Source organism: Hibiscus syriacus, unplaced genomic scaffold, assembly GCF_006381635.1.
Source record: "Hibiscus syriacus cultivar Baekdansim isolate YM2019G1 unplaced genomic scaffold, ASM638163v2 tig00110549_pilon, whole genome shotgun sequence".
Taxonomy (NCBI): Eukaryota; Viridiplantae; Streptophyta; class Magnoliopsida; order Malvales; family Malvaceae; genus Hibiscus; species Hibiscus syriacus.
This window is the reverse complement of record NW_024062776.1, coordinates 114,736-142,718: the sequence shown is the minus strand read 5'-3', so window position 1 is coordinate 142,718 and position 27,983 is coordinate 114,736. Positions and strand designations below refer to the sequence as shown.

The following is a 27,983-nucleotide window of genomic DNA, read 5'->3' as shown; positions in this document are numbered from 1 at the left end:
GACTCGTGTAAACTAAAGTGTACTCGATCTGTGTATCAGATAATTTTCTTATATGTATGTATGTCTGTATGTATCTAGGCATTGGAATGAGAGATTTCCTTTAAAGCAGGAGGGAAATGGTGAGACCAGGATTCTCATTCATTTCTGAAATGCATAAATGATTTTACCCCTTCCTTGAAAAAATATTAATACTGTTGAAGCAATATGAAATTGTGACAAAAATAAGGAACAAAAGAAGAAGAAAAATCATCCAGAATACCTCCAAATTCTTCCCTCCAATGAAACCACCATAACCGAAACATCGTCGTGATATTTACGCCGGTCTCCGTGAGGTACGTCGAGCAATTCGTGAAAATCCATTCCTGCAAAAATCAACAAAATCCTATCACAAAAATGTGCAAAATAGCACTTCGAATTGAGTCACAGTTTTCACAGATTGCATTACAAATCAATCCGTTTCGGAGCGGGATGAACAAATTTGCATTTTTTGCAGTTTGTTTCACAAGAATAGAACCCTAACTACATAAGATGTAGTAGATGGACAGCATATTCGATAATCCTACCATTCTTGTTGGCAGCACGGAATAGAAGCTCTGCAACGAGGTATTGCGCAGGGTCACCTTCAGGAACATTTTCCATGAACCATGTGACATGGGCAACCACCTCTTCATTGCTGAAATACTGGTAAAGCCCATCAGATGATAGTACCAAGAATCGGTCACTTGAGGAAAGACGATGGTGAACAACAGAGGGGATGCAACTAAGATAAGGTGCATTTCCAACATAATCAATTTGAAACATCTCCAGTAGAGCTTCATTACAAGCTGGCTGCACCCGATAAGTGAAATGAACAAAGAACCAAATCATTTCAACACCAAATAAATCAGACAGGCCTTCATAAATATGGCCACCAACACGATGAGAGCAAGGAGCAAAAGAACGATAAAGAAATTGTCAGATTGTAATTAATTCACTCATAAGCATCACAGTTTCTATTATTTTTTCCGATTCTACTAGTTATTTGAAATATCTCAAATGAAAGATAGCACGAGAGGGGGAAAAAGTTGAAGTTACAGATTCTAGCTCAACCAACCTTCTTCAGGAAACCAGCACCGAAAGCTCTAGTGACTTTCAATTGCCCCTTCACCCTATCATTTGAAATGGCTTTGTCATCGTCGGGATGCTCTGCCTTTATTCTTATGATTTCCTGCCATAGACGGCCGTGAACAGGTAATTATTCCCTAAATGACATCTGAATTCACTTATCGTTTAAAAGCTATAAAAAATGATGAGCTTTGCTTATAGTTTCCAGGACATTACAAATAATCTAATATTTGAAGCCGTAATCTGGGGCAAATAATCAATTGACTGTTTATCCTAGTTATCCACATTGACAACAGCCATGGATGTACGCCACTTGGCAATACTACCAAACCAAGGCCACTAAAGGAAGATAAGTCCACCATTTTTTCAGCTCAACAACTTACAGTGCCTAGTCAGCAGTGCTCCTTAACATGGACTCTATCAGGTTAAAATCAAACCATCAAACAAGTGACAGAAAAACAAAGGTGTTCAAGTGATTCGATAATATAATGCAGATTTGGCTTTATCAATTGTGAACAATCTATCAACATAATGCAAATGGATAAAAAAGATTGTTACGCTTTGATCATTCTATATTCAAATGCCACATCCATCTATATTCTCCCTGCATGATTGTGATGAAAAGAAGATTCTCGCAATTTACAAGGACATAATGATGATGAATATCATCCAAAGTCCAAAAATGTAATAAATTCAATATCATAAATCATCAATCTTGAGCTTGTCAGAAAACAGTAGCAAACCTCTTCAACACTTGTGCAGTGGTCAGAGGAAAGCTGAACCGCCTTCATCTTCATTCGGCAGATAGAGATGTCTCTGTTCTTATTTATCATGCTAACCGGCCCATGTTGGTTATGCATAGGAGACTCCTCGGATATTCTGTCCAGCTCCATACGCACTAGTGACTCTCTTGATCTATTTCTATGCTTTAAATCATCCTTCAAAACAGATGGATTAGGGTGGCGGTCATTTGCTCTCTCTTGTGCCAAGATCACCCGGCTGTCCCCAAGGTTCATGACATATACATCCTGATCCTTCATTAACATCACTAGAACACATGATCCCATCAAAGCAAGCTCTGGGTTTATGCCAAGAGCCTTTTCCACCATTTCCATATAAGCCTCTTCAGTACTTTCTAGAGCTCGAGCCATTGCTCTCAACACAGCATCATGATCCACAACTCCAGACTTGCACCTCCTAATACGTCCCGAAGATTCAACTATTCTCTCATCCGCACAAATCTCATCTCTGGGCCAATCATGACTCCCAGGAAAAAGTTTCTTCCGTAATGACTTCTGCTTCTGATATATCTTTCTTATCTTTGATCCAAGAAAAGACTTTCTTTGACCTGAAATGGAAGCAGCAGTGGTTGCACTTTGATTATTAAAATCCCGCCCAACACCAGTATGTTCTCCTGAAGTAGTAGGATTTTCACATCGTACGTAAGAACTATCATCTTTACAATTTGATGAAGTGATGCATTCCATATTATCTGAAAGTCGATGACAACCACCACAAGAACCCTTTCCTTGTCTATCCATTTGTGAGAATGACAAAGAACCTTGACCGTCCCATGGTTCCATCTGAAGTAGTTCATATAGCCGCATGCTTTTCCTGCCTCTGCCAGATAAGTTTGCAAGTGGAACAGACTCGGATTCAACCCCTAAACTGGACTTTCTACAACTACATGCATACCTTTCATTGCTGTCCCTCACATCATCATTTTCCTCAGTTATTTCAATATTAGAAGATCGACCCTTGTTATTTTCTCCATTAAGTGGTTTTCCTACACTAAATGATGTTTCTTGATCAGAACAAGAAATTGCCTGATCTTCTTTGCTGCATTCTAAACCAGTATCAGGATCTCTACTCTTTGATATTTCAGGTTTTAAAGGATCAATTCCATATTCATCATAATCCCAAAGGAGTCCTTCCAGTTCTTTGTCTATGGCTACATAAAGATGTCTCATCAGAAAATCTGGAGCATCTGGACCACTAAAACCATCATATATCCCGATAAACAGCCATCCTTGCTCTTCAGAAAGCACAACATGAACCCTATCTTCACCGGCCTTTCCATGAGCCCATTGCAAGTTGCGACTGTTCCCATACTCCCCTTCAGATGGCCCCCCTTCAAAACAGTTCCGAGAGGGTTCTGATTGAAACTTTGGCTCCTTGGCATGCCATGCCATTTGGGTCACTGGGTGCAAGAAAAACCTTTGCATCCAACCAGACCTCATTGAGTGCTTCGAAAAGGTCCGTTTCATTGGCCCAGTAACACTTCTCATCAAATGCTGGAAACGAGGTTTTCTACGACCGCGGCAAGTGGAGCAGAGAAATTGGATTTATCAGTAGCATCGAGGGGTCCAGACATCACACCCTTCTCAATCGGTCCAGACATGAAACCACCTACCTTATCTAGAGGCCCTGAAGTAAAACCTCTCTCAAGGGGCCCAGACATAAAACCATTGAGTGGACCGGAACTGCGAGGAACTGGCTGCAAAGGGATTGCAGCAAATGATGAGGTACTCTCAAATGATGCAGCAGGCTCTTGGACATCAATAGCAAACATTGCACTTTGATTACCAGTTCTAGCCGTAGAAACATTTGCACTGACAAACGCACCAGAGATGGTCCGGAATGTGGTTTCTGGAAAACTCTTATTCATTCTTTGTAGTCCCGAAGTTTCCTCGATGGTATCATTTCTAAATGACCCACTTAAAGTCTCGGAATCAAGAGTACTCGAATCAACAGTAAACCTCTCAGAGTTTGATGGAGTAATGGCAGGAGAGTCGAATATCAAAGGCCTAACATAGCAAAATGAATGGCCTAAACCTTCATCCAAGGGCTCTAGATCTAAATCAACCTCACTTTTTCCATTAAACGGCACGAAGCAACCGGCAACGCGAGAAGACCCATTGCCCATTTCTCCTTCCTATCTCAGGAACCCTCTAAAGACCACACCTTTGACAAGGAGGTTTGTACGACTTTGCAGCATAAGCAAATGCAACACGAAAGAACTCAAACCAAAACCCAATAACCCCTTCTCCAGCCTATCAGTATTCTGGTAACTTAGCATCATAAAAATTAGCAACTTCCAAGCTAAAATTAACGCAGACCCAAGTCTTTCCTAGATAATTATAATTTAAAAATACAGTATTTTTACCAGCTGAGCAAAAGAGCAATAACCAGAAAGAGTGAAATATGTGACGATCTGACCTCAAAGAGTGGGAGCTGAAGCATGAATAAACCAGCGGACCGAACACACCCGGCAAAACAGATCTACTGGAGAAGCAAAGAGGGGCGGGCAGTAAATGGAACAACACATCATATAAAAACAAAAACACCAAAATTTAAAGATATTCTATGGTTGTGGAATCTGACAAAGTACCCATATTGAAACTACCCTTCCCATGGCTGAATCATGCAGCTATATAACAGCTGCCCGAGATCAAGCATTAGTTCATACAAATAAGAATATATCTAAATGAGCGTTTCTAAACAAGGAGGAAAGGGAAAGGGAAATTTGGCGTCTGAAGTCAACTTATCAGCCTTATGAGTGATAACAAAATGGGAAAAAAAATATGGGATTTGGTCATTATGATGATGAAGAATCAAAGTTCAGTTCATCAAGGACGGCCTCTTTCTTGGGGTTTTCAAATGGTTTGCGAGCGTAAAAAAAAAACTAACAAGAAAATAAAGGAAAATACTTTAAATTATTTTATCTTCTTTTAATAACAAAGTTGAAAACTTGGAACTGTTATAACATGGATTTGGTTTATCTTGTCTTGTTTTCTTCTGTTTTTTTTTCCTTTTTCTTAATATTTATATTTTTCTTAATTTTTATAAAAAAAATTGAATTTCATATAAATGATTCTGTAGTATACGATTTAGATTAGTCGATCGATAGATTTAATATCAAATAATCAATTCAAAAAATAATAATTTTAAGCTAAACTATACGAGTTGTATGAAAGCAAAACCAAAAGTCAAAGATGCCTTATAAAAAAATATATGAGAGTCATAAATTAAAGTATACATTTTTATTAAAAATAAATAAAATAAAATTCTCATAAAAGTCTAATTTGGTTTGGTTTCCCTACCATCGTCCAATAATATATGTGTAAGTTTCCGGCAGTAGACTCCGAACATTCTAAATTATATAATTTTTAAGGGTAAATTACACAGTTCTTCACTAAAACTTTATTTTCTCTCATACTTTATTCATCATACTTTTAATTTTTTTTTGTTTTACTCATTGAATTTTACGGATTGAATTATTTTGCTCACTATGTCGTTAATTCTCTAACTGTTTGATGATGTGTTTTTTTAATTATTATTTAATATGAAATAATTAAAATATAAAGGGTAAATTACATTGTTCCTCACTGAACTTTATTCTCTCTCATATTTTGCTCACCCGACTATAAAATAAAAACAGAAGCTGGTCGAATGCCACTGTCGACCACCATAGATGGTGGTCGTTCGGTCCCAAATTTAATGGGTTGCTTCGCTTCGACACATTGAGCTTGAATTCGACCTCCATTTTATTGAAACTTGCTCAAAACTCTACGAACTAGAGATTAAAAGTGAGGAAGCCGAAACATTTGAATCGAAACTCACGGATTTTGGGACATTTTTCCATTGAAAGAACCACCTGATTTTGACTTAAGGGGTCGAGAAGAATCGACCCATGAATTTTGAGACCGAATAACCACCATTAACGACGATAGACAGTGGTCGAAATGAAAAATTATGGGGTGGCCGACGGAGGCAACCGGTCACCGTATTTGCAAATAAGATGATTTAAAACGACGCCTTTTTTATGCTTGTGCCATATCATCACACCGTTAGAGAGCTAACGACAGAATGAGCAAAATAATTCAATCTGTAAAGTTCAGTGATTAAAAATAGAAAAATTAAAAGTACGATAAGAAAAATAGGATAGAGAGAGTAAAGTTCAATAAAGAACGGTATAATTTACCCTAAATTTTAATATTTATTATTGTACCTACAAAAACAGCAGGATAATTAAACTTGAGCTTCATGGTGCCATCATAAATCATAATTAGATTATGACAATGAATTTGAAAATGATACCAATTGTACAATCACTTCATTAGATTCAACCAAATCTTACCCCTTAGACTTATGACCTTTAGGGGGTGTTTGGTTCAACATATTTGGTTGGCCGGGAATCTCATTCCCGGTAATGTTTTATTACCAATAGTAGATTTTTTGGGATATATTACCGGGAATGTCATTACCTCCCTTCCCTTAGGTATTGTAACATTATCAGCGTTTTGGACTAAAATGTCCTTAAATTATTATTTTTTTCAAAAATATACTTCTTCTGTCATTGAATAATAAAAATTCTACGAAGGTTAAATTACAAATTTATCCTTAAATTATTTTAGATTTACAGAAAAAAGTATATAATTAAAATTTTATATGAAGTTCAGGGATTAAAAAAAATTTACCCTTTCATTAAACCTTTTTTTATTTTTTATTTTGTAAAAAAATTATATAAATATTATGAATTTAATTTTTTAAAGAAAATATATAAATATTTTACAATTTGTAATATTATACAAATATATAATAAGGATAATTTGGTTAAATATACATTTCAATAATCTTTTATTCCTTTAACCAAACACGGTAATCTTACAATCCTACTAAACCAACCAAACACAAAATACAACATTCCCAGTAATCTTATTCCCTAATAATCTTTTATTCCCAGGTAATCTTACATTCCGTGAACCAAACGCACCCTTAAGTCATTCTCATTTCATATTCCACATAACATATCCATCTTTTGTAGGGTATTTATTATTTGGTTTTAATCCAATTAACTGGTTGAATCAAATTAATTTGGTTAATTTGATTGAGGAACGGTTAAATTTTTCAAATATTCGGTTAACAACTAATTCGGTTTGAAATCAATTAATTAATCGAATTAGTCAAAATTAATAAATATTAAATATGTTATATATATTAAATCCATATTTTAAGCTCAAATCCATGTAGAACTAAAGATCCAATTATTTTTTAACCACACTAAATTCACTAAATTATCAATACCTAATTAAATTTTAACCAAAATAAAAAAAATATCTCTATTATAATCAAATTAATCTAATTAAAAAATTTAAAAAAAAACTTGATTAATTTAGTTAACCGACCGAAATAACTAAACTTTGTTTGATTCAATTGATATTTTTTTAAAATTTCGATTTGGTTAATGGTTAAAAGTTCAATTAATTCAGTTGATAGTATTTTGATTCGGTCGTGATCGAATTAACCTTCTGAACACCTTAATCTTCTGTTGTATGTTAGACTTTTAAAGTGAACACAACAATATGAAGTTTGTATTATTTTAAAATACGTGATAGATTCATTTAATTTATAATATTTTAAAAGTAATTAATTTATATTTAATTATGTCTAATCACTACATCATTAATTTTCAAACTAACATTAAAATAACATCATAATAAACTATAGAAACACACATAAATATATATTAAGGTAAATTATGTATTTAGTATCTAAATTATCAGTTTTGGTCTATTTTAGTACTTTAATTTTTTAATTTTTTAAAATAATATTTAACGTTTAGTTTTCATTTCATTTTAATACCCCATAAACTAACAGTTTTGATCCGTTTTAATACCTAAACTTTCAATCTTTTCAAAACTTAACGTTAAATTTTGAAGGGTGTATTAAAATAAAACAAAAACTAAAGTTTTTTACGGTGAGATATTAAAATTAAACAAAAATTAATAGTTTAAGTACTAACATGTAACTTACGCTATATATTATTACATCATTGTCAAATTAATATATATATATATATATATATATATATATAAAAGAATAATTATAATAATATATCTATATATTTAAAAAAATTTATTACAATGTATATAAAAAAATTTAGTACCTGAATTTCAATTTTTTCAAAATCATACTGAAAGTTTAGTTTTTGTTTCATTTTGACAAAAGGGTAACTTTTACCCCCTGTAGTAAATCCAATTTATGACTTTCGACCCTATTGAATTTTTTGCATCAATTTAGTCATTGAAGTTGTTTGATTGTATCATTCTATACTCTACCCCTAACTTAAAATCCTAAATTACAAACTCTAAACCCTAAATTACATCCCTATAACATCTAGACCATAAACCCTAATCATATACCCCAATTTAGGGTTTATAATATAATGTTTTAAGTTAGGGGTATGGTACATAATGATGCAATTAAGTAACTTTGAAGGTTAAAATGATGTGAAAATACGATAAGCGACTAAAAATGATAGTTTAGGTACTAAACACGTTAAATTTTTAATGACGGGTACTAAAATGAAACAAAAACTAAACATTAAATATGATTTAAAAAAATGAAAGTTTAGTTATTAAAACTTATCAAAACTAATAATTTAGATATTAAATGGATATTCTATTGATTTTTATGTGGGATCAGAATAACAAAAATATTAAACTCATCCATTTTGCTTCCCACACATCCATAGCTATAACCATAAAAAATGGAAGACCATTTTTATTATATCTTTATGTTTTTTTTTATTAATACGGAGTAAATATAAGGTAATATTTGTTCAAAGAAAACTCTCAATTATTTGATATTTAACGCTCACACCTCTGACATTTTTTGTACTTGGACTCGGAATCTCAAGGAATAACAACAATTTATTTATCACTGAGGTCGTTCAGTTCGTGCTTGTATCATTATGGTTTGAATAATATTATTCAAACAGTATTATCACTCATGTATTTTTTTAGCTTAATCATCGATAGAAATTTATTGATCGATTAATACAAATTATATATTATAGAGATTTATTATACGGACGGTCCTCTCGATTCAATTTACTCTATTCACTATCCTCTCGATACTTTTGAAAAGTCTTATGGGCCAAGCTTACTCAAACAGATCGAGAAAGATAAAGAGGCTAGGATTGGGCCGCTGTGTCGTGCGGCGAATATTTTCTAGATTGCGCCGGTGAAAACAATGATCGGATCGAGCGGCGCATTGATCACAATGATTATAGTAATATTTCATAAGGGTAAAAAACGTAAATAATCCTCTGACTATATTATATTATTTTATTAAGTTTATTGATTATTAAAAGTTATAAAATTATCACTTGATTATAGAATATTATTTTATTAAGTCTTTTAACTATTAAAAACTATAAAATGATCACTCAATTATTCATTACGTATCAAACTCATAATTTTCCGTTAAAAATTGACGGTATTCTAAGTTGAACGTTAACTTATTTACTGTAATTTGATAAAACTTGATTTCAAATTTTACAAAATAAAACGAATTTATAACATAATTAATAATCGTGTCACCATTTTATAGCTTTTAATGTGTCGGAAACAAGGTATGTCCCATCTCCATTCAACTGCCGATCAATGTCTTAACCGTCCATCGTACGAATCTCACAGATTTGCGGTCGATTACGTTATCCTTGCAGGCAGTTGCGGTGGCCGTCACAGATTGGTTCTTCGACCGAACAGCCGTTAAAGCCATCGACTGCCCGTACCCCTGCGACAAGACTTGTCACGACCTTGTCCTCAAGTGAGTGAGAACTTATTTACCGTAGAGGCCCCTATGGCTTCCATATTTATGGAAATTGCAACATTCATAAGTTATTGAACTTATTATCAGTTGATTTAACAATTTTATATTTATTTTAATTTTGTTGGTATTATATACAATAAAACAGATCTCACTATCTATTTCCATATTATAACCTCTTATTTACAACCCCAAAGCTATACACAAATAATTGAAAAAAAGGGATAATAATAATCTAAAATTAATCCTAAGAAATGTAATTCGGAATTGTCTTATGATAAGCGAGGAAGAATACCAAAATAGATGATATTTGAGAGTAGGCTCAGTGCTTGGCCGTGGATGCAAGTGCCACTGCTTGTGCCCACACTTTCAGCCGAGCCTTGACATCTCTAGGGTCATCACCTACACAAGTAAATAAACAATCCCCCCTCAGATGAACTGGAAAAAAAATAAAGTATAAAATGATCCTCAATTACAGGATATTGATTTATTAAGTCCATTGACTATGATCTTTCAATTCTAGAGTGTTGTTTTATTTATCATTTTTCGTTAAAAACTTAATAGTATTTTGATTTGAACGTTAATATATTGTGAATATGATATGATAAAATTTAATCTTACAATCTCAAATGTTATCGTATCACAGTTAGCAAGTTAACGTTCAACTCAAGATACTATTAATATTATAGTGAAAAATAACAAGATTGAAACACAATGAATAGTCAGATGATTATTTTATAATTTTTAATAATCGAGTGATAAAAAAAATACTTTATAATATTTGTACCCTGATTACCAAAAAAAAAAAATCAAAGCTTAGGCAATGTTTTTAACTAACCAGGGCTAGAGATACGCCAGTTAGCAATGGGGGAATTGCCACCACTACTTGTATTATCGAAGTTGGAAGCCGACAACGAAACACGACCGGGCATCTCGAACATACGCTCGTGTTCCAGCTCGAACCCGAGATCCCGACACGCTTTCACTTCCCCCAAGTCCATACACAACGACCTGTTCCCACCTTTCGCTCGCGTAATCACCATGACACCACCGCCTTCACTTTCCCCACTGAAACTCCCACTGTAATTGTTGTACCCCGCCGTTAGGTCCCCGTCTTTCTTCTTGCTCTCGCTTTTAGCGCCGCCGCTCACCTCCGCCCATCTCTCCCTTATAACCCTCCTCTTCCTCGAACTCTTGCTCCGGCTGCTCATCCCTCTCGGCCTCCCGATACTCCCCTTCTGAGCTTCGTTGTCGCTGGCGTAATCTTTGACCACCGTCAACGTCCCGGTCCTCCGACGAGGCGGCGTTGCGGGAAGCGAGTTACAGCTAGGCTCTTGGTCGGAGTCTGACGACAGCTCGAGAAACTTCTTCCCGGAGAACTCATCGTCCACATCCGCATCGAAGCTTTCGATCGACAGTCTCGACATGTACATAGACATCCCCATACGATCATCATCATAATCATCACCATCGTTAGTGTACACGGAACTAGTACACATGGAAAGCCTGGACCAGTTATGTGGATGAAACCCAACATCAAGATCATCGTACTCATCGTCTTGCATAGATGAAACAACCGTCATACTTTCATCTGATGCCATTTTGGTGTCGTTTAGGGTTTTGTTCATCAATATTGTTGTTGTTTTATTTCATGATGAGATAAATAGATAAAATGAAAGCTCTCTGCTTCGGCCACACAATTTATACTTGCAAAATCTCACCATCTTGGTTCATTTACTCACTCAACAACATTATTTTTTTTATTCTTTTGAATAATTTATATTTGGCAAAAACAATTAATAATTGAAAATGTTAAGATCTCCACGCGGCAACACCGAGACAAATGGCGTAGAGAATCAGCCGAAGAAGAAAGTGTCCCCACACCACTTGGTCTACAACACGTAGCTTCGGACAACTTCCTTAGCTGCTGCTAAAACTATCAATTTTTTTTCAAAACTTAACTTTTTTTTATTAAGTCGGATAAGTACAAACCAGTATATGTTCAAAGATAACTCTCAACCTCTTGATATTGAACGCACATACCCTGACATTCTCAATGCTCGAACCTGGGTCCTCAAAGAACAACAACAATTCTTTTATCACGGAGGCTACTTGGTTCGTGTTCAAAACTTAACGTTAAATTTTGAACAGATACACTAAAATGAAACAAAAACTAAACTTTATGTATGATTTTAAAAAAATTGAAAGTGTAAATACTAAAAGGATCAAAATCGATAGCTTATATACTAAGCAAGTAATTTACCCCTTTTGTTTTTCAGGTTCCGATCTAACTCAGTGAGCCATGTATAAATGAAAGAGGTGAAAATGAAATATGCATTAATTGCATGATAGTATTGAATGTAATTTGGTGCACGGTCCCGGTCACCTAGTGTTATTATTATTAGCGTAAATTATATAAATAGCCTCCAAATTTTTAGGATATTTGCATTTTTATTATCCAACTTATGAAACTTGCAATACGGTCAATAAACTTTTAATTCGTTTTCAATATTATTACCGTTACCTCCGTTAGTTTTTGCGCATTTAACATTCCGTTAACCTTCTTTTTATTGCTAACGCGACAGTTATCCCTTTTTCTTTCATCTTCTTTTCAACTCCCGTTGACCCTTCTTCTTCTTCTTCTTCTTCTTCTTCTTCTTCTTCTTCTTCTTCTTCTTCTTCTTCTCCTCTCCTAATCCTACTCATTCTCTCTCTCTCTCTAGAACCAAGTTAAGCATTGCCCATTCGATGCTCTGTTGTCTTGGGTTGGGAAAATTTAATCCCACCGCAAGAAAACAGGGATGAGAGTGACATTGTAAATGAAACTCTCAAGATTTACGTGGAGAAGGGACTTATCCAGCCGGTTTTGAAGAAAAACATATTAGAGCCCAGAAGCTACAAGATGGACCCGATTGTTCGTTCGTGCTTGATCAGTTTTGCAAGGGAGGCAGGTTTCTTTGACAATGACCAAGAGGGAAAACCCATCCATGGATTTTTCAACCTGCAACAAGGCATGTATGGTGAGATCTGAAGGAGCCGTTGCTCCCTGGTTCTCCAAGTATCTTAAAGGAAGTGACAATGATGAAGCTAATGAAGAATCACAAAACCCTAAAGAGCAGCAGGAGCAAGAAAAACTAACCGTAGATCTAGTAAAGCTACAGATGATGATCAATTTTCCTAACAAGGAAACATTTGATGAAGGCTAGTCGGCAATTTGACAAATTGCAGACGTTGTTCAATTTGAGTAAGCAATTTTCAGGTTTACCTAAGGAGTGGTTTGCCAAGATGACGACCCTCAAAGTTCTTTACATGGGCAAATGGGAAACCACGGCGGGGCGGCCTCGCCATATCGAGGTCGAAGACATCGACTGCTTAAAAGAGTAAAAGAAGATGAAGAATCTAAGGCTTTTTAGCCTTCAAGGTGTTTCAGGTATCGCAACGATTGTCGGCTCTGTTGGGCAGCTTGAAAACTTGAAGATATTATATCTTAGGGCATGTCACAACCTGGAGAGATTACCAGACAAGATGGGGTTACTCAAGGAGCTGATTTACTTGGATTTATCTGAGTGCTATCTGCTTGTTTACGTGCCCAGAAAGCTGAGTGAACTCAAGAAACTTGACGTGCTTAAAGGTTTTGTGATTGTGTATACCAAAAACTCCTGCACTCTAGCCGACTTGTCAAAGTTAGAGAAACTGAGAAAACTAAGCATCAATGTCAACACGACGAACTTCAATATTAATGATGCAAAGGAGTCCCTGGATAAATTCAAGCAACTTAAAAAGCTAAGGATAGCGTGGAGATCAAGGCAGTAGTATCGAACTGCCACCACCCAAGGCCAAGAAGCAGCAATCTCCAAGTAGTTCAGCAATAGACCAAGACAACAGGAGGAAGCAGCAGCCGCCAAGTGGTTCAGCAACAGACCAAGACAACAGGAGGCGACCGGTAGATGTTTTCAGAAGTTTTAGAGAGAGAGAGTGAGAAAGAATGAGTTGGATTAGGAAAGAAGAAGAAGAAGAAAAAATAAGAACAAGGGTCAATAGGGAGTTGAAGAAGAGGAAGAAAGAAGAAGGGGTAACTACCATGTCAAGAAAGAAAAAGAAAAAAAAGGTTAAAGGATGGTTAACTGTTACGTCAGCAAAAATTACGTCACCTAATGACAAGGATCTTCCTGAAAATGAATTAAAAATTTAAAGATCGTATTGTAAATTTTAAAAGTTGAATGAACAAAATACAAATACCTTAAAAATTCAGAGACTATTTATATAGTTTACCCTTATTATTATTATTATTATTATTATTATTATTATTATTATTATTATTATTATTATATTATTATTATTATTATCAGTCCACCTACATTCCTCAATAGAATCAATTATTTCACCTTTGCTTCCACTCAAGGTGTTCCACAAACAATAAAACACGCCTATAAAAATAATGGAGATGCAGGGATTTTTTAAAGTAAATATATATATATATATATTAATTAATTAATTATATAAAATTTGTATATAAAATAGACACGATTAAAATTTTAAAAATTTCAAGATGAACGCAACTATTGAAATATATAATTATATAAAGAAAATTTAAATTTTAGAGTAGTCGCGTGATCACTTTGTATCCTTAATAAACCCACCATTACATGTAAATATTTGATTTTAAGTTATTTATTTTTAAAATTCATTCAAATTCAATAAATATTTGATTTCACCTTGGATCGCTTTTCCTTTTGCTGTAATTTTTTTCATCGTTTGAGGGTTTCTTCCATTGAAATGATAATCGAATTTTTCTTATTCTTCGTCTAAAAATCTTTCAATCTCCTCAAATCTTAGTTGAAGCTAAACGGTTAAAATTTTATGATCAACCGTCTAGTCAAATAAAAATTAAACTACATTAACCTTATGAAAAATTAGAACCTTCCCGCTATTGAAATTGATCGATGACCATATTTTTTTATTGAAAATATGCAAAAGTCGAGATGAATAATCTTTATTTCTCTTCTTTTTCTTTACTTCTTTACTTATTTTTGTCGTTAATTATTTTATCAATTGCTATTTATGATTGTGATTGTAAACGTTGATTGAAATAATGTCATAAGGTTATTTTATCTATGCGATGGCTGCCATTTTATTAAATGTAAGTTTTAAAAAAGTTGGTGATTATAATACAAATTTGGCAAAAAGATAATGAGGTCGTTACACTTTTAAAAAATCAATGTGACACTCATCATATTTTTTTGGATCAACGTGACCCCCAACTCATAAAACAAATTCAATGTGCCATTTGGTCAACATTTTTCATCGTTGACAGTTAAAGTGCTGACGTTACGACCCATTATGTTGATGTGGTAGTTCACGATACTAACGTGATATTCCACTGTGATAGATGACATGACAAATAAGTTAAATTAGTTTTTATGTTTTATTCGAGGACTAAATTGATTTTGTTTAAGTTCAAGCACTTATTTAATTTTACCATTTCTTTATAGAAATGAAGTGATTAAAATCTACATTGGGAGGGAGATGGAGAACGAAAAAGAATGTATTGTCCTTATTATTGGTCTAAATAGTGTGCTTAAATAACAAGAAGAAAGCAGTTTACTTCCAACTTAGTCTGCTTAAATAAGAGCTTCAAGCTCTCTCAACACGAGCCGAAGCTGCAATGCCGAAAACTATATGATGAAGGGTTGTTTTTTGCGAGGAGTTCGGTTTTGGAGATGAAACGGGCGGCGAAGCAGTGGCTATGGATTTCTCTCCGGCATTAACATGAACTGCTTGGATGATGTTCGGTTCTTTGTTCGAAGCGTTCGGGAAGCTGTCTGTGTAGAAGATGCAGAGAATGGAAATCAAAAGGAGGGAAGAAAGTACAAACTTGGGGAAAGTCCAGGAAACAGTGAAATGGATTCTCAAGCTTTGATCCCATTGGAAGTCATCTTCAACCTTTGGATTGTCTTTCATGGTCATGGAAAGTTTTTTTTATAAAAAAAGACCTTGGATTTTCCGGGTGTTGATGACTGGAGATCTAATCCTAGATTCCAAGCTCTAACTCATGGAAACATGGACTTTTCCACATAAAAATCTCTGTTCAGAGGAATATTAGACGGAGCGAGGAAAGAAGAGAAAAAAATGGAGAGATATGTTGGAGCTGAAGTGGCAGAGTATTAGAGACAAATGGCAACCCCTTTTCCAATGAGATCCTTTCGTTTTAACTCAAATAATAGTCATTGAACTTGGCCCAAGTTCATACTCGCTACAAAATTACAACGGACCTGGGCTTGTTCTCATCAAGCCACTTAAAAAATCCGAACTCATTGTGAGGCCTTGCTGACGCCGTAGGCATCAACTTTTTAGTGCCATTTAATGCATAAATGGTACCAAAACTGTCCACGGCCTCGGTAGGCTAAAATGATGGGGAGATGACCTATTGTGGGGCTCGCATTAAACATTTATTGAGATGAATATCGACTCATTCGGCCATCACCAAACAGACAATCCAGTTTGGTGACCATAAATTTCATGAAAGCTTTAAGCAACTCCTCAAACACTGGTATTCCTTGAAGCAGGAGTTCAATAACATCTATATTCTTGACATTTCTATCGCTCGAACCCGATACTTCAAAGAATAACAACATAGAAAAATATGTCAAGCATAGAGAAAGGTGTCAATCATTTTATCTTTTCCTTCTTGTATGATACATCTATTGATTTGCAGCTCCATTTTCCTTGAGATACTCCACAAATCTGTTGAAATAAGTATCTTGCAAGTCTCTGTTCCCAAAAACTTGAGCTGCTTCTCTTGCTCGGCTTCTTAGCTTCTCTCCTCCTCCCGACACCATTGCAAGCCTCAGAGCCTTGGCAATGTCATCTCTGCCAAACGAACCATCCTCACTTCTCTCGATTTCCACAGCCAAACCCTTGTCTACGAGTAGCCTCGCATTCAAGGGTTGGTCTATCACAAAAGGCAGCACCACGAGAGAGTGTCCGAACTGGAGCGTTTCGATGACAGAACCCCAACCAGAGTGAAATAAAGATCCCCCAATCGAAGGGTGTCCCAATATCTCCATCTGCGGTGCCCAACCAAAGCAGACAACACCTCTCCCTTGCGTACGCTCTCTAAAACCACAAGGCAACGTATCGAGTTCATTAACAGCCCAATCCGGTTTCCTTAGTGCCCATAAAAACGGCAACCCCGACAGCTCTACCCCATAGGCTATCTCCTGTACTTGTTCTTTAATCAGTTTGCACTCGCTCCCAAACCCTACGAACACAACCGAGTTAGCCCTTTGAACATCGAGCCACCCAAAGATATCATTGATTGTTCTTCCTTTGGGCTTTTCTGGTAATAGTAAACCAATAGGAAACACTGGTTTGTGTTTCTCGCCGCCAACTATCTTCTCGAATAGGTTCAAGTATTCAGCTTCAAATTCAGGGCAAGTACGAATAGCAACAGCTTTAGATGCCTGAATAACTTTAGCAACCCTTTGATCGTCGGATATACCAGTAGCATTCACTCCATAATAGCCCTCATGAATGCAAGTGGCCAAGAATCTAGGATAAGCCAACGGTGAAGGAAAATCAAACCATTCAGGCGCTGATGTCCAACTTTCTGGCGAAGACCTCGTTTTCTTCTGGCCATCAGCACCGGTGACCAGCGTTGGAGTTACAAAGAAACTTAAAGCAGCAGCTGAAAAAACCGAGAAATGAACCAGAGGGGTATAGTGTTCCTTAGCTATTTCCACCACCCAGTAAGGGATCACATCAGCCAATATCCAATCCGGCTTTTGATCTATGACGAACTGCTTCACTGGATGTCGAAGCAAATCGTAGGCAATCTTCAGGTATTGGATATTCTCGGAAGGTATATCCACGGTGGCCTCGCAGCCTTGGGGCAAGAGCTGCTCGTTATCTAAGCTCGGCAATGGAAAGGCCACTAATTCTAGAAGATAGGCTATATTTGATGGAACTTGAGGGAGTCTTCTGATGTTGGCAGGGGTTGAAACGAAGGATACCCTGATTCCAGCTTTTGCTAACTGTAGAGAGAGTTGAAAGAATGGCATCAGATGGCCAAAAGCTAGCCATGGAACCATCACTACATGCAGATTGGTAGCCATAGCTCTAACCAAGGTAATCAAGGTTTCTGACCAGGAACCAGATGCCAACACCAATATATAAAAGGGGAATGATCGTCTTATTATTCTAGATCAACCCACATTGTACACTTGATTTTAATAAATAAGTTCTCCAACTAATTTTTTTTTGCATAAACAATGATTTAAATAAAAAATAAACATGAAATTAAAATAAATATAGTTTTAAATTTTTTTAATAATATATTATCCTGCATCATAGAATTTTATTTTATTAATGCACAGAATTGTTGATATTTTCTATCCTTCAACGGCATTGCTTGTCCACAAAATCTTTATCCTCTCGAAAACGATACCAACCAGACCTAATCATTTTTATTATAATTTTAAAAAAATAAATTCTCTTATCATATCTTAACATACATATAAAGTTAATACTATTGTTGAAGTTATATATTTACATAAATAATACAAAAAAATAAAGAACTATCATCTTTATTTTCAAAATTTAACTATTTTTTTTATTTTTATATATTGTTTAAAATTATTATTTTTTAAACTTCAAAGAAATTATGTCTTCGAATAGTTTTATTCTAAATTTATTTTTACATGAACGTAACTTTAATAGTTAGGTAAACTATGCAAATAGTTCCTTTTATTTTCAGATTTGACATATTTTTATCATTAATTTAAAATTTAAGGATAAATAGATTCTAATTTTATCGATCTGTTCGGTTTAAGCTCTTCTGTCATTAAGTTTTATTAAATAATTAACAGAAATATTATGTGATAATTTATAAATGTAAGTTTTAAAAAAATTTGGTGATTATAATGCAAATTTGGCAAAAAGACAGTGAGGTCCCTGAACTTTAAAAAAAATCAACGTGACCCTCATCATATTTTTTTTTATCAATGTGGCCTCCCAACTCAGAAAACAAACTCAATATGGCCCTTTGGCCAGTTAAAGTGCTGATGTTACGACCCATTATGCTGATGTGATAATTCACGGTACTAACGTGACATTCCACTGTGATAGATGACGTGGCAAATAGGTTAAATTGGTTTTCATGTTTTATTCGAATTGATTTTGTTTACGTTAAAGGACTTATTTAATTTTACCATTTCTTTATAGAAATGAAGCGATTAAAATCTACATTGGGAGGGAGATGGAGAACAAAAAAGAAAGCATTATCCTTATTATTGGTCTAAATAGTGTCAATTCAAAATTCAAAGTGAAAGACCGTTGCAAGAAAATAGTCGACCGGGTTAACCGGTTGGTTTCGTGTGTCTGTGAAGCCGATGCATGTGACCGCGTTTCAAGAGCCAGCTGTCCCGAAAACGACAAGGACCTTAATGCCGTATTTTCCAAACCAAACATTACGGCCCAACTGTGGTCCAACCTGACCTAGGCCCGAATGAGGCACATATTTTTACCACGTGCTCTCCTCATCAAGCACCCAACACATCATGATTTTTGCTCCTTTTAATTTTAGGGTAAATTACGCATTTAATATTCTAAACTATCAATTTTAATAAACTTTTAATTTTTTCAAAACATACATAACGTTTAGTTTTTGTTTCATTTTAGGATCATATCATTAAAACCTAATAAACGGGCTGACGGGGCATAGCTCTAGTGGACGGACGGCCAATCCGAATAGTGGATCACGAGAGAATGACGAGTTGATCAACATAGTCCAGTTTCAAGCTCATCGAACGATTGATGACGAAGATCGAAAGATAAAGAAGTCAAAGAGACCATAATTGATTTGGGGAGATTGAGGTATTTTTAGGTAAAACAGTGTCCGAAATCACGTTGAAGGGAGCAAAAAGGTGCAAGCTGAAAAGTTTGGGTTTCATCGGTCGACAGATGCGATGGTTGACAACTTTAGACGCGACGGATGATGAGGCTGTCCTTTAAGTTTTTAATGACGAAGCACTAAAATGAAACAAAAACTAAACATTATATATGATTAAAAAAATTGAAAGTTTAGGTACTAAACACTTCATTTACCCTTAATTTTATTTATAATGAATTGTTTAATATATTAATATTTTTAATTTTACAACGTGATCACTGACGTGGTTGTGATAATGACAGTGATGCTTACACGAGTTAAATGAGAATATATATGTATATATTTTAAGGTTTAAATGTAACATTGTCCCTTAAATTATATCGTTTGTATCGAGTTATTTGTAAAGTATTTTTTAAGACGTTTTATCCTTTGAACTTTAAATCATTATCTCCTTTGTCCCAAACCGTTAACTCTGTTAAAAAAATACAAGTATAAATTACATATTCAATCATTCAACTATTCATGAGGTTTCATTTTGGTCACCTTAACTAGTTTTTTTAAATCATCTCTAAACTTAAGTTTTTGTTTCGTTTTAATCATCTAATTCGATTCGATTTATTTCTTAAATTTTAATATATGAAAATTCATTTATATCACATATTTTTTTACTCGACACATATTTTTAATTTATAATAATAAATAATAATATAAACTACATAAAAAATTTCTAAAAACACTCACACCCATGAGTAATTACCTCGCATATATAACAAAATTTTATATTGAAAGAGAAGAGATACAAACACATTAAAGTAACAAATCCCGAGATTCCACATAGAGAAGCTTTCAATGCAGCGGCTAAAAATATATGATCACATTATCAAAGTAGATTATTATTTACTATTATAAATTAAATTTATGTCTTGGGTAAAAATATTTGATATAAAAAATTCTTATATTATAAATTTTAAAATATAAATCAAATCGAATTGGGTGATAAAAAGAAATAAAAAATCGATTTTGTGATGATTTGAAAAATGAAATAGATAAGGTGATCAAAATAGAACAGTAATAATAGTTAAATGGTTAAATATATAATTTATACTCGTGTCTTTGACGGGTTAACAATTTAAGACAAATAAAATAACAACAAATAATAAAATATCTTAAATAATATTTTTATGGAGCAACTCGATACAAAATGATAATTAGGAAGACAATAGCGCATTTATACCAGTTTTTAAATTCCACCATTGAATAAAGTGACTGACGTGCAAGTTGAACAGAATTAGAAGCGAAGCCTGTATAGATCAGGCCGTAGTTCCAGGCCCTAAATCATTTCAGACCTATTACGGCATTTTTAACAAAATCTTAGCTTCAGCCTTCCTCTCTAATTAGGGATAAATATAAGTCGGGTTAGGTTAGATTTTTGGTAAATCTGATCGAATTTGAAGATATATATTTTTTGTCTAGAATTTCCAACCCGAAATTTGGGGTGATTTTACCCTACCCGAATGTGGCCCATTTTTTGAGACAACCTTAACGTGACCCGTCCTAACCCGAAATAAATATATCTATAAAAATATTATTTTTATTTAATAAAAATATGGATATAATTAAAAATAATAATATATACAATGTTATTATTGAAATTATCTCTAAGATAAATTTATATTACTTTTCGAGTCGGATAAGGTATATTTTTTTTACTATAAACAAGAACTCGATTTGAACCTGATTTTTTTTAACAAATTTAACCTAATTAAATTTGATCCAGTCTAAACCCATCCAATTCAGATATCGTGAACAAAGAATCAAACTAAACTTCATCATTGAGATGCATAGTATAAGCAGGGATGATTTGAATTTAATTAACCTTTTTTAATTAATCATTAGTAAAAGATATATTGATCGACTAATCTATATCGAATACTATAGAGACAAATACGACCTTTCCAACTCAGTTTGTTCTGTACGCAAACATTAAGATTTGAACCCCCTAATCTTACTCAAATAATCTAGTGTCAAATCTCACTAGATCAACGAGTTATGGGTGAATTTAATTAACTTTGATTTGATCCAATTTTATAAAAAAAAATTAAAATCTTAAAATAAAAAATAATTAAATTTAAGTTAGTTTGAATTCATAAATAATAAAAATAAAATTAATATTGGAAGTGTCTTTGCTTTATAAAGTGTTTCTTAAGATAATGTTGGTGTCGGAAAGGAGTTACAAGACAGCACCACTTCTATGGCTCTTATTACATTGCCTGTCGCTTTCCCATCCGCGTGTACGGACCAGAAAGTTCAGTTAACTCTCAATTTCATTTATTTCTTTCTGTTTTTCTCTTACCTAAGCATGAAGTGGCATTGACCCTTATTTTTTTAATAAATTACGTATTTATTACTTAAATTATTAATTTAACTCATTTTAACACCTAAACTTTTAATTTTTTTAAAATTATACCTAAAGTTATTTGTTTTATTTTAGTATTTCTTTAAAAATTTAACGTAAAATTTTGATTTGTTTTAAAAATTTAGGTATTAAAATGAATCAAAAATAATAATTTAGGTACTAAAAAGGTTAAACTTTTAACGGCGAATATTAAAATGAAACAAAAAATAACAGTTAATTATGATTTTGAAAAAATTAAAAAATTAGATATTAAAATAGACTAAAATTGATAGTTTATATATTAAATATGTAGTATATAAAAACCTATGAATCAATAATTTTTCGAATACGATACTTTAAATAATAATGTCATATAACGACTAATGTCAAATAATTAAAAATTATATTTAAATAATATTATAAAAACCTATGAATCAATAATTTTTCGAATCGGAGACTCTAAAGAATAATGACAAATCCTTACTGAATCACTGATTTCGTGCCAACATTTCAGTGTACAAATATGGTCATATTGCAACAAGGCAGAGTAAAAGACACAAAGAACAAGAACAATAAAAAGAACAGGCCGATAGATGCAAGAGCTAAACATGTTCAAAAGCAGCCGTGAGTCTCTGGATATCCTTACCACATATATCGGGATTTTGTAAAGGATGCTCTTAGTTCTGACTATGACCCCACACAGTGCTCGACGATGACGATGAATTCAAGAAACATGGTTCTGATTTTATCTCCATGTGGAACAAAGATTGTGGCGTTTGATTCTGCAAAGCATCCGCCATTAACAGAGGGTTGTTGAGATATTCACTCAATTTGGGTTCTTCTTCCTGGTTTTCCATTAATCCCCAAGAGAACCCGCTGTTCCCGTAGCAGGATTCGTAGGTTGCCGCCGTTGAAGGACTGTCGGAGAGGAATGTGCTTGTCAATGGTGGGAGAAGGGTTGTTGACGTCATCGAGTTTGAAGAAAACTCGGTGTTGGTACCGAAAGCTTTGCTGGTTTGGGTGAACCAGTGAGTCGGGTTCGAGTTAGATGGCTGCATTTCAAAATGACCCACCGAATCAGACGGCTGAGTATTGCTGTTGGAACCAATAAGGTTCTGTTCATCCGATGCGGGATGAATCTTGTTGCCGTCTTCGCCATCTTCAACCTCTGATAATGGCTTGTGCGTGACAGGGTCGATACCCCTCTGCTTAAGCTTCTTCTTCAAGCAAGAATTCCATAGATTCTTGATTTCGTTGTCGGTTCTCCCAGGCAATTGTGCAGCTATTTGGGACCACCTGAAGAAGACGAAAACAAAAAACAATTCTTACAGAGTTCTGCAATAAAAAAACACTAACAATAATAATTATACCGATTCCCCAGAACTGCATGGAGCTCAATTATGAGATCTTCTTCTTCCTGAGAGAATGTGCCCCTCTTTAAATCAGGCCTCAAGTAATTAATCCACCTCAATCTGCAACTCTTTCCACACCTCTGCAGACCTGCAAAATCATTCATATTTTAGCAGCGATTCATCAATACATGTATATAGTTGCTTGAGAAAAATACCAGCTTGTTTAGGGATGGAACTCCAGCAACCATGGCCGTACTTGGTAATATGCGCCAAGAGCTTTTCGTCTTCTTCAGGGGACCAAAGACCCCTTCTCAGCTTCTGCTTGTAACAGCACGAGTGCCTCCCCATTTCGAGACCGACCAAATTACAATGAGTTAAAGAAGCAGCAACACAAACTTCACTGATTCCTAGGTGAAATTGTCAGGAATCAACAATGTCTTGAAAGAAAAGAAAACAGAGGGTTTTTGGTATGGTGAGGGTGGAAAATGAAGTGGCAGCTGAGAAAGGGAGTTAGAATTACTATATAAGGGGAGGGTTTCAAGAAGGCAAAGTCGCATTCAATAAGCGTCCATAGTTTCTCTCTCTCGACCTACTTCCCTTCCACACCCGGTGTGAAACATTATTTTTCTCATAGCTGAGTTAATAACTCGAGTTGCAAGTGTCTCATCAAAAGTCTTTGAGAGACGATGCTTCTGCAGGGATGGTGGGACATTCTCCTTTTCCTGGTATGCGAGCTTAATATTAAGGAGTATATCATAATTAAAGTAAATAAAATTTGATCCAATGGGAAAAAGGGTTAAGTCCTTTATTCTTTTATTCCATGATCTTTTCCGGGTAATTCTTCCAGATCATCATCACTTTGAAAAGTTCCATCATTACCCTATAAAGAACGATTATGATTTGTTCATGTTCGGAAATTAACAATTCCATTCAACGGTATAGATTTAGCTTGCACCAACACGTACGCTTTCCCATTTATGTAAAAAAAATGCTTGCTTCACAGGGCAATGACCTAGAATCCAGAAACAGACCAAAACTTGCTATCTTCTTCATGCATGCATATATACACGTATGTTTATACGTAATGCTAAAAATGAAGCTTTGTACCAACCAGATTATTTGAAGTGATAAGTAGTTTGATACCGATTAAGTAGGTCTCGAGTTTAAGTATTTTTGTATGCAGAAAATCCTCGTTATAAATTACCCCAACGCCAAATTAGGTAGGGTAGTAGGCTGTCCCCAACGCCAAATTGAGAGCAACTTCCGTGGAAGACCTCCGTTATAAATTACCCTCAGTAAGACTCGATCCCACGACCACAAGATTAAAAGTCTTGTGCTCTACCGACTGAGATTAATTTTTTTAATCCACAATGGCATCTATTATTTGAATCCAGACCATAACACAATTAGCAAATTGCTTAATTTTTCAACCCTCTTTAACCAGGTGATACAGACAGCTTCCTTGGACCAATGGAAATCGGTCTTTAGGACAGATTTGCCAGAAAAGTTGATAGATTTTTTCTTTCTTTTCGGGAAAGTTGAGAAACGTAGAATTTCCTCATCTTCAATTGGGGATGGTGATTTCACCCCATCCGACAAGTTTCGACCTTATCTAATTTCATTTGATCAATTTTTTTCTAAAAAAAAATCAAATTCGAGTTAGATCGGATCAGAATTTTGAATGTTGAAATCGAATCAAGTTTGGATTTGTTGGAGGATAGAAGAATTCTGACCTGATCTGATCTGATCTAAATATAATATATAATTCTCTTTTAAAAAATATTATTATTTTAATTAAATCCTTAATTTATATCGGATCAAGTCAAGTTGCATTTATACTCTAAAAAATCAGGTCATATGAAAGTCGAGTGAAAAATATATATTTTTCGAATCAGATCAAATTAAATTTGAATGGAGAGTACATATTTTCGAGTCAGATCAAATTGAAAAAAAATCCAACCTAAACTCCACCCATTGCCATCCCTATCTTCCATCCCAAAGGCAATGGACATTTTCCTTTTTCATAAACTTTTAATGTATAATTTAATATTTAATATACTAATTACATACAAATCTATACCCAGTTATAATAATATATTATAAAAGATAAAATAGTAACTTTTACCCTTGTAGTATACTCAATTTATCACTTTCATCCTACTCCTAATATTTAGTCTTTGAAGTTGTTTAATTTTATCATTCTATATCATACCCCCAACTTAAAACCCTAAATTATAAATCATAAACATAAACCCTAAATCATAACCATATAATCTATGAACCATAAACCCTAATTCTAACTTAGGCTTTATAATCAAGGGTTTTAAGTTAATGGCAGGATATAGAACGATACAATTAAACAATTTTGAGAGTTAAATTGATACGAAAATACGATAAAGATTAAAATAATAAATTGAATCCACTATAAATATAAAAGTGACCTTTAAGTCATTATAAAAAGATAAAATTTAAATCATTAATATTCTTATAAAATATATACTATCATAGTTATAGACAGTGTGCGGGATCATGGCGGCAGGGTATGCCGATTTGGAATTCCCATTACTACACCGACAGATTTCATAATTATTATTTATTAGGGTAAAGTACACAAATGATCTCTTAATTATATGATATTCTTTCATTATGTTCTTCAACTAATAAAAATTACAAAATGATCATTCGAGTATGGAATGTTACTTTGTTAAGTCTCTCGACTATTAAAATTTGCAAAATGGTCCCCTGACATTATTATGTTCCAAACTCATGCTTTCGTTAAAAGATTAGTGGTTATCTAAGTTGGCTGTTAATATGATAATTGATATATGATAGTGGTTTGAGATTCCGGGATCATATCTTATCATACAGTCAGTAGATTAACGCTTAGCTCAGAATACCGTCAATTTTTTAATGAAAATGACGATTTTAGAACATAATGAATAATTGAGTGACTATTTTATAACTTTTAATTGTCGAAAGACTCAACGAAACAACATTATATAGTATGATGATCATTTTATAATTTTTCATAGTCGAAGGATTTAATAAAATAATACCCTATAATCGGGACCATTTGTATACTTTACCCTGTTTATTTATTGTATATTCAATCATTTTCTTTTTTTGTTTGATTCCTTTTGAGATATCAGAATTAAATCTATTATTTCGAAAATAATTAACATTACGGAGCAGGACCAAATACTATGATTAAGCAAATTCATTGTTTATGTTAGAATACGATGGAAAAGATCCTCTATATATTTATTAATTGGCACAATATTTATTAATTGGCACAAATCGAGTAATCTCGATGGTAAAGAAATTAATTGTTAATCACTACAGTAAAATAGTTCTACAGCGGCGTTTTGGGTGTAAACGTCACTAAATTTAAACATATAGCGACGTTTAAACTCCAAACGCCACAAAATAGTAACTTTAGATTGAGGACATATGGTACGATTAACTCTTAAAATATATTGAGACTATACTAGCTAGTTGACCCTATTTTCATATGTAATAGGGGTAAGAGGAGGTAGGGTAGTAGGTTGGTCCCAACGCCAAGTTGAGAGCTGCTTCCGTGGAAGACCTCCGTTATAAATTACCCTCAGTAAGACTCGATCCCACGACCACAAGATTAAGAGTCTTGTGCTCTACCAATTGAGATTAATTTTTTTTTAATCCACACTGGCATATATTATTTGAATCCAGACCATAACACAATTAGCAAATTGCTTAATTTTTCAACCTTCTTTAACCAGTTGATACAGACAGCTCCCTCGGACCAATGGAAATCGGTCTTTAGGACAGATTTGTAAGAAAAGTTGGTAGATTTTTCTTTCTTTCGGGAAAGTTGAGAAACGTAGAATTTCCTCATCTTCCATCGGGGATGGTGATTTCACCCCCATCGTCGGTTTCGACCTTATCTAATTTCATTTGGTCGAATTTTTTTATATAAATAAAAAAATCAGATTCATGTTAGGTCGGATCAGATTTTCGAAGGGGTAAAATCAAGTCAAGTTCGGGTTCATGTAGATTACGGAAAAACATATGATCCAAAGAAAATAATGTAATTCTCTTAAAAATTATTATTATTTTAATTAAATCTTTAATTTATATTAGGTCGGGTCGGGTCGGATTGCATTTATTCTATAAAAAATCAGGTTATATCATAGTCGAATGAAAAATATATATTTTTCGGATCATATCAAATCAAATTCGAATAAAAAATACATATTTTCAGATTAAATCGGGTTGATCAAACCAACCAAAACTCCACCCGGTTGCCATCTCTATCTTCCATCCCAAAGGCAATGGACCTTTTCCTTTTTCATAAACTTTTTAATATATAATTTAATATTTAATATATTAATTACATAGAAATCTATACCCAATTATAATAATATTTATAAAAGGTAAAAGGATAATTTTTGCTTTTGTATTTGACTTAATTTATCATTTTCATCTTTATCATATTCTCGTATCAATTTAGTCTTTGAAATTGTTTAATTATATTATTATATATCTTACCCTAACTTAAAAACATAAATTATAAACCCTAAATCATAACCATATAACCTTTAAACCATAAACCCTAATTCTAACTTAGGTTTTATAATTAAAGGTTTTA

The 27,983-nt window shown here is 33.9% G+C and overlaps 3 protein-coding genes and 1 pseudogene across 3 annotated transcripts; all 4 read right to left on the bottom strand.

The window, feature by feature from the left end:
• Window positions 1-150: 150 nt before the first annotated feature.
• LOC120131113 lies at window positions 151-27,950 on the bottom strand (annotated as a pseudogene).
• LOC120131116 lies at window positions 10,020-11,353 on the bottom strand. Its single transcript, XM_039148197.1, has 2 exons — window positions 10,559-11,353; window positions 10,020-10,122 (listed from the first exon to the last, which is right to left on the bottom strand). Exons 1-2 carry the CDS (start codon window positions 11,346-11,348, stop codon window positions 10,043-10,045), a joined length of 870 nt encoding a protein of 289 aa, XP_039004128.1. The 5' UTR covers window positions 11,349-11,353; the 3' UTR covers window positions 10,020-10,042.
• LOC120131114 (putative UDP-rhamnose:rhamnosyltransferase 1) lies at window positions 16,153-26,319 on the bottom strand. The gene is made up of 2 exons (XM_039148195.1): window positions 26,309-26,319; window positions 16,153-17,836 (listed from the first exon to the last, which is right to left on the bottom strand). The coding sequence occupies exon 2, from the start codon at window positions 17,832-17,834 to the stop codon at window positions 16,422-16,424; it is 1,413 nt and encodes a 470-aa protein (XP_039004126.1). The 5' UTR covers window positions 17,835-17,836; window positions 26,309-26,319; the 3' UTR covers window positions 16,153-16,421.
• On the bottom strand, window positions 22,475-24,047 carry LOC120131115 (transcription factor MYB61-like). Its single transcript, XM_039148196.1, has 3 exons — window positions 23,572-24,047; window positions 23,375-23,504; window positions 22,475-23,300 (listed from the first exon to the last, which is right to left on the bottom strand). The coding sequence occupies exons 1-3, from the start codon at window positions 23,702-23,704 to the stop codon at window positions 22,682-22,684; spliced, it is 882 nt and encodes a 293-aa protein (XP_039004127.1). The 5' UTR covers window positions 23,705-24,047; the 3' UTR covers window positions 22,475-22,681.
• Window positions 27,951-27,983: the final 33 nt, after the last annotated feature.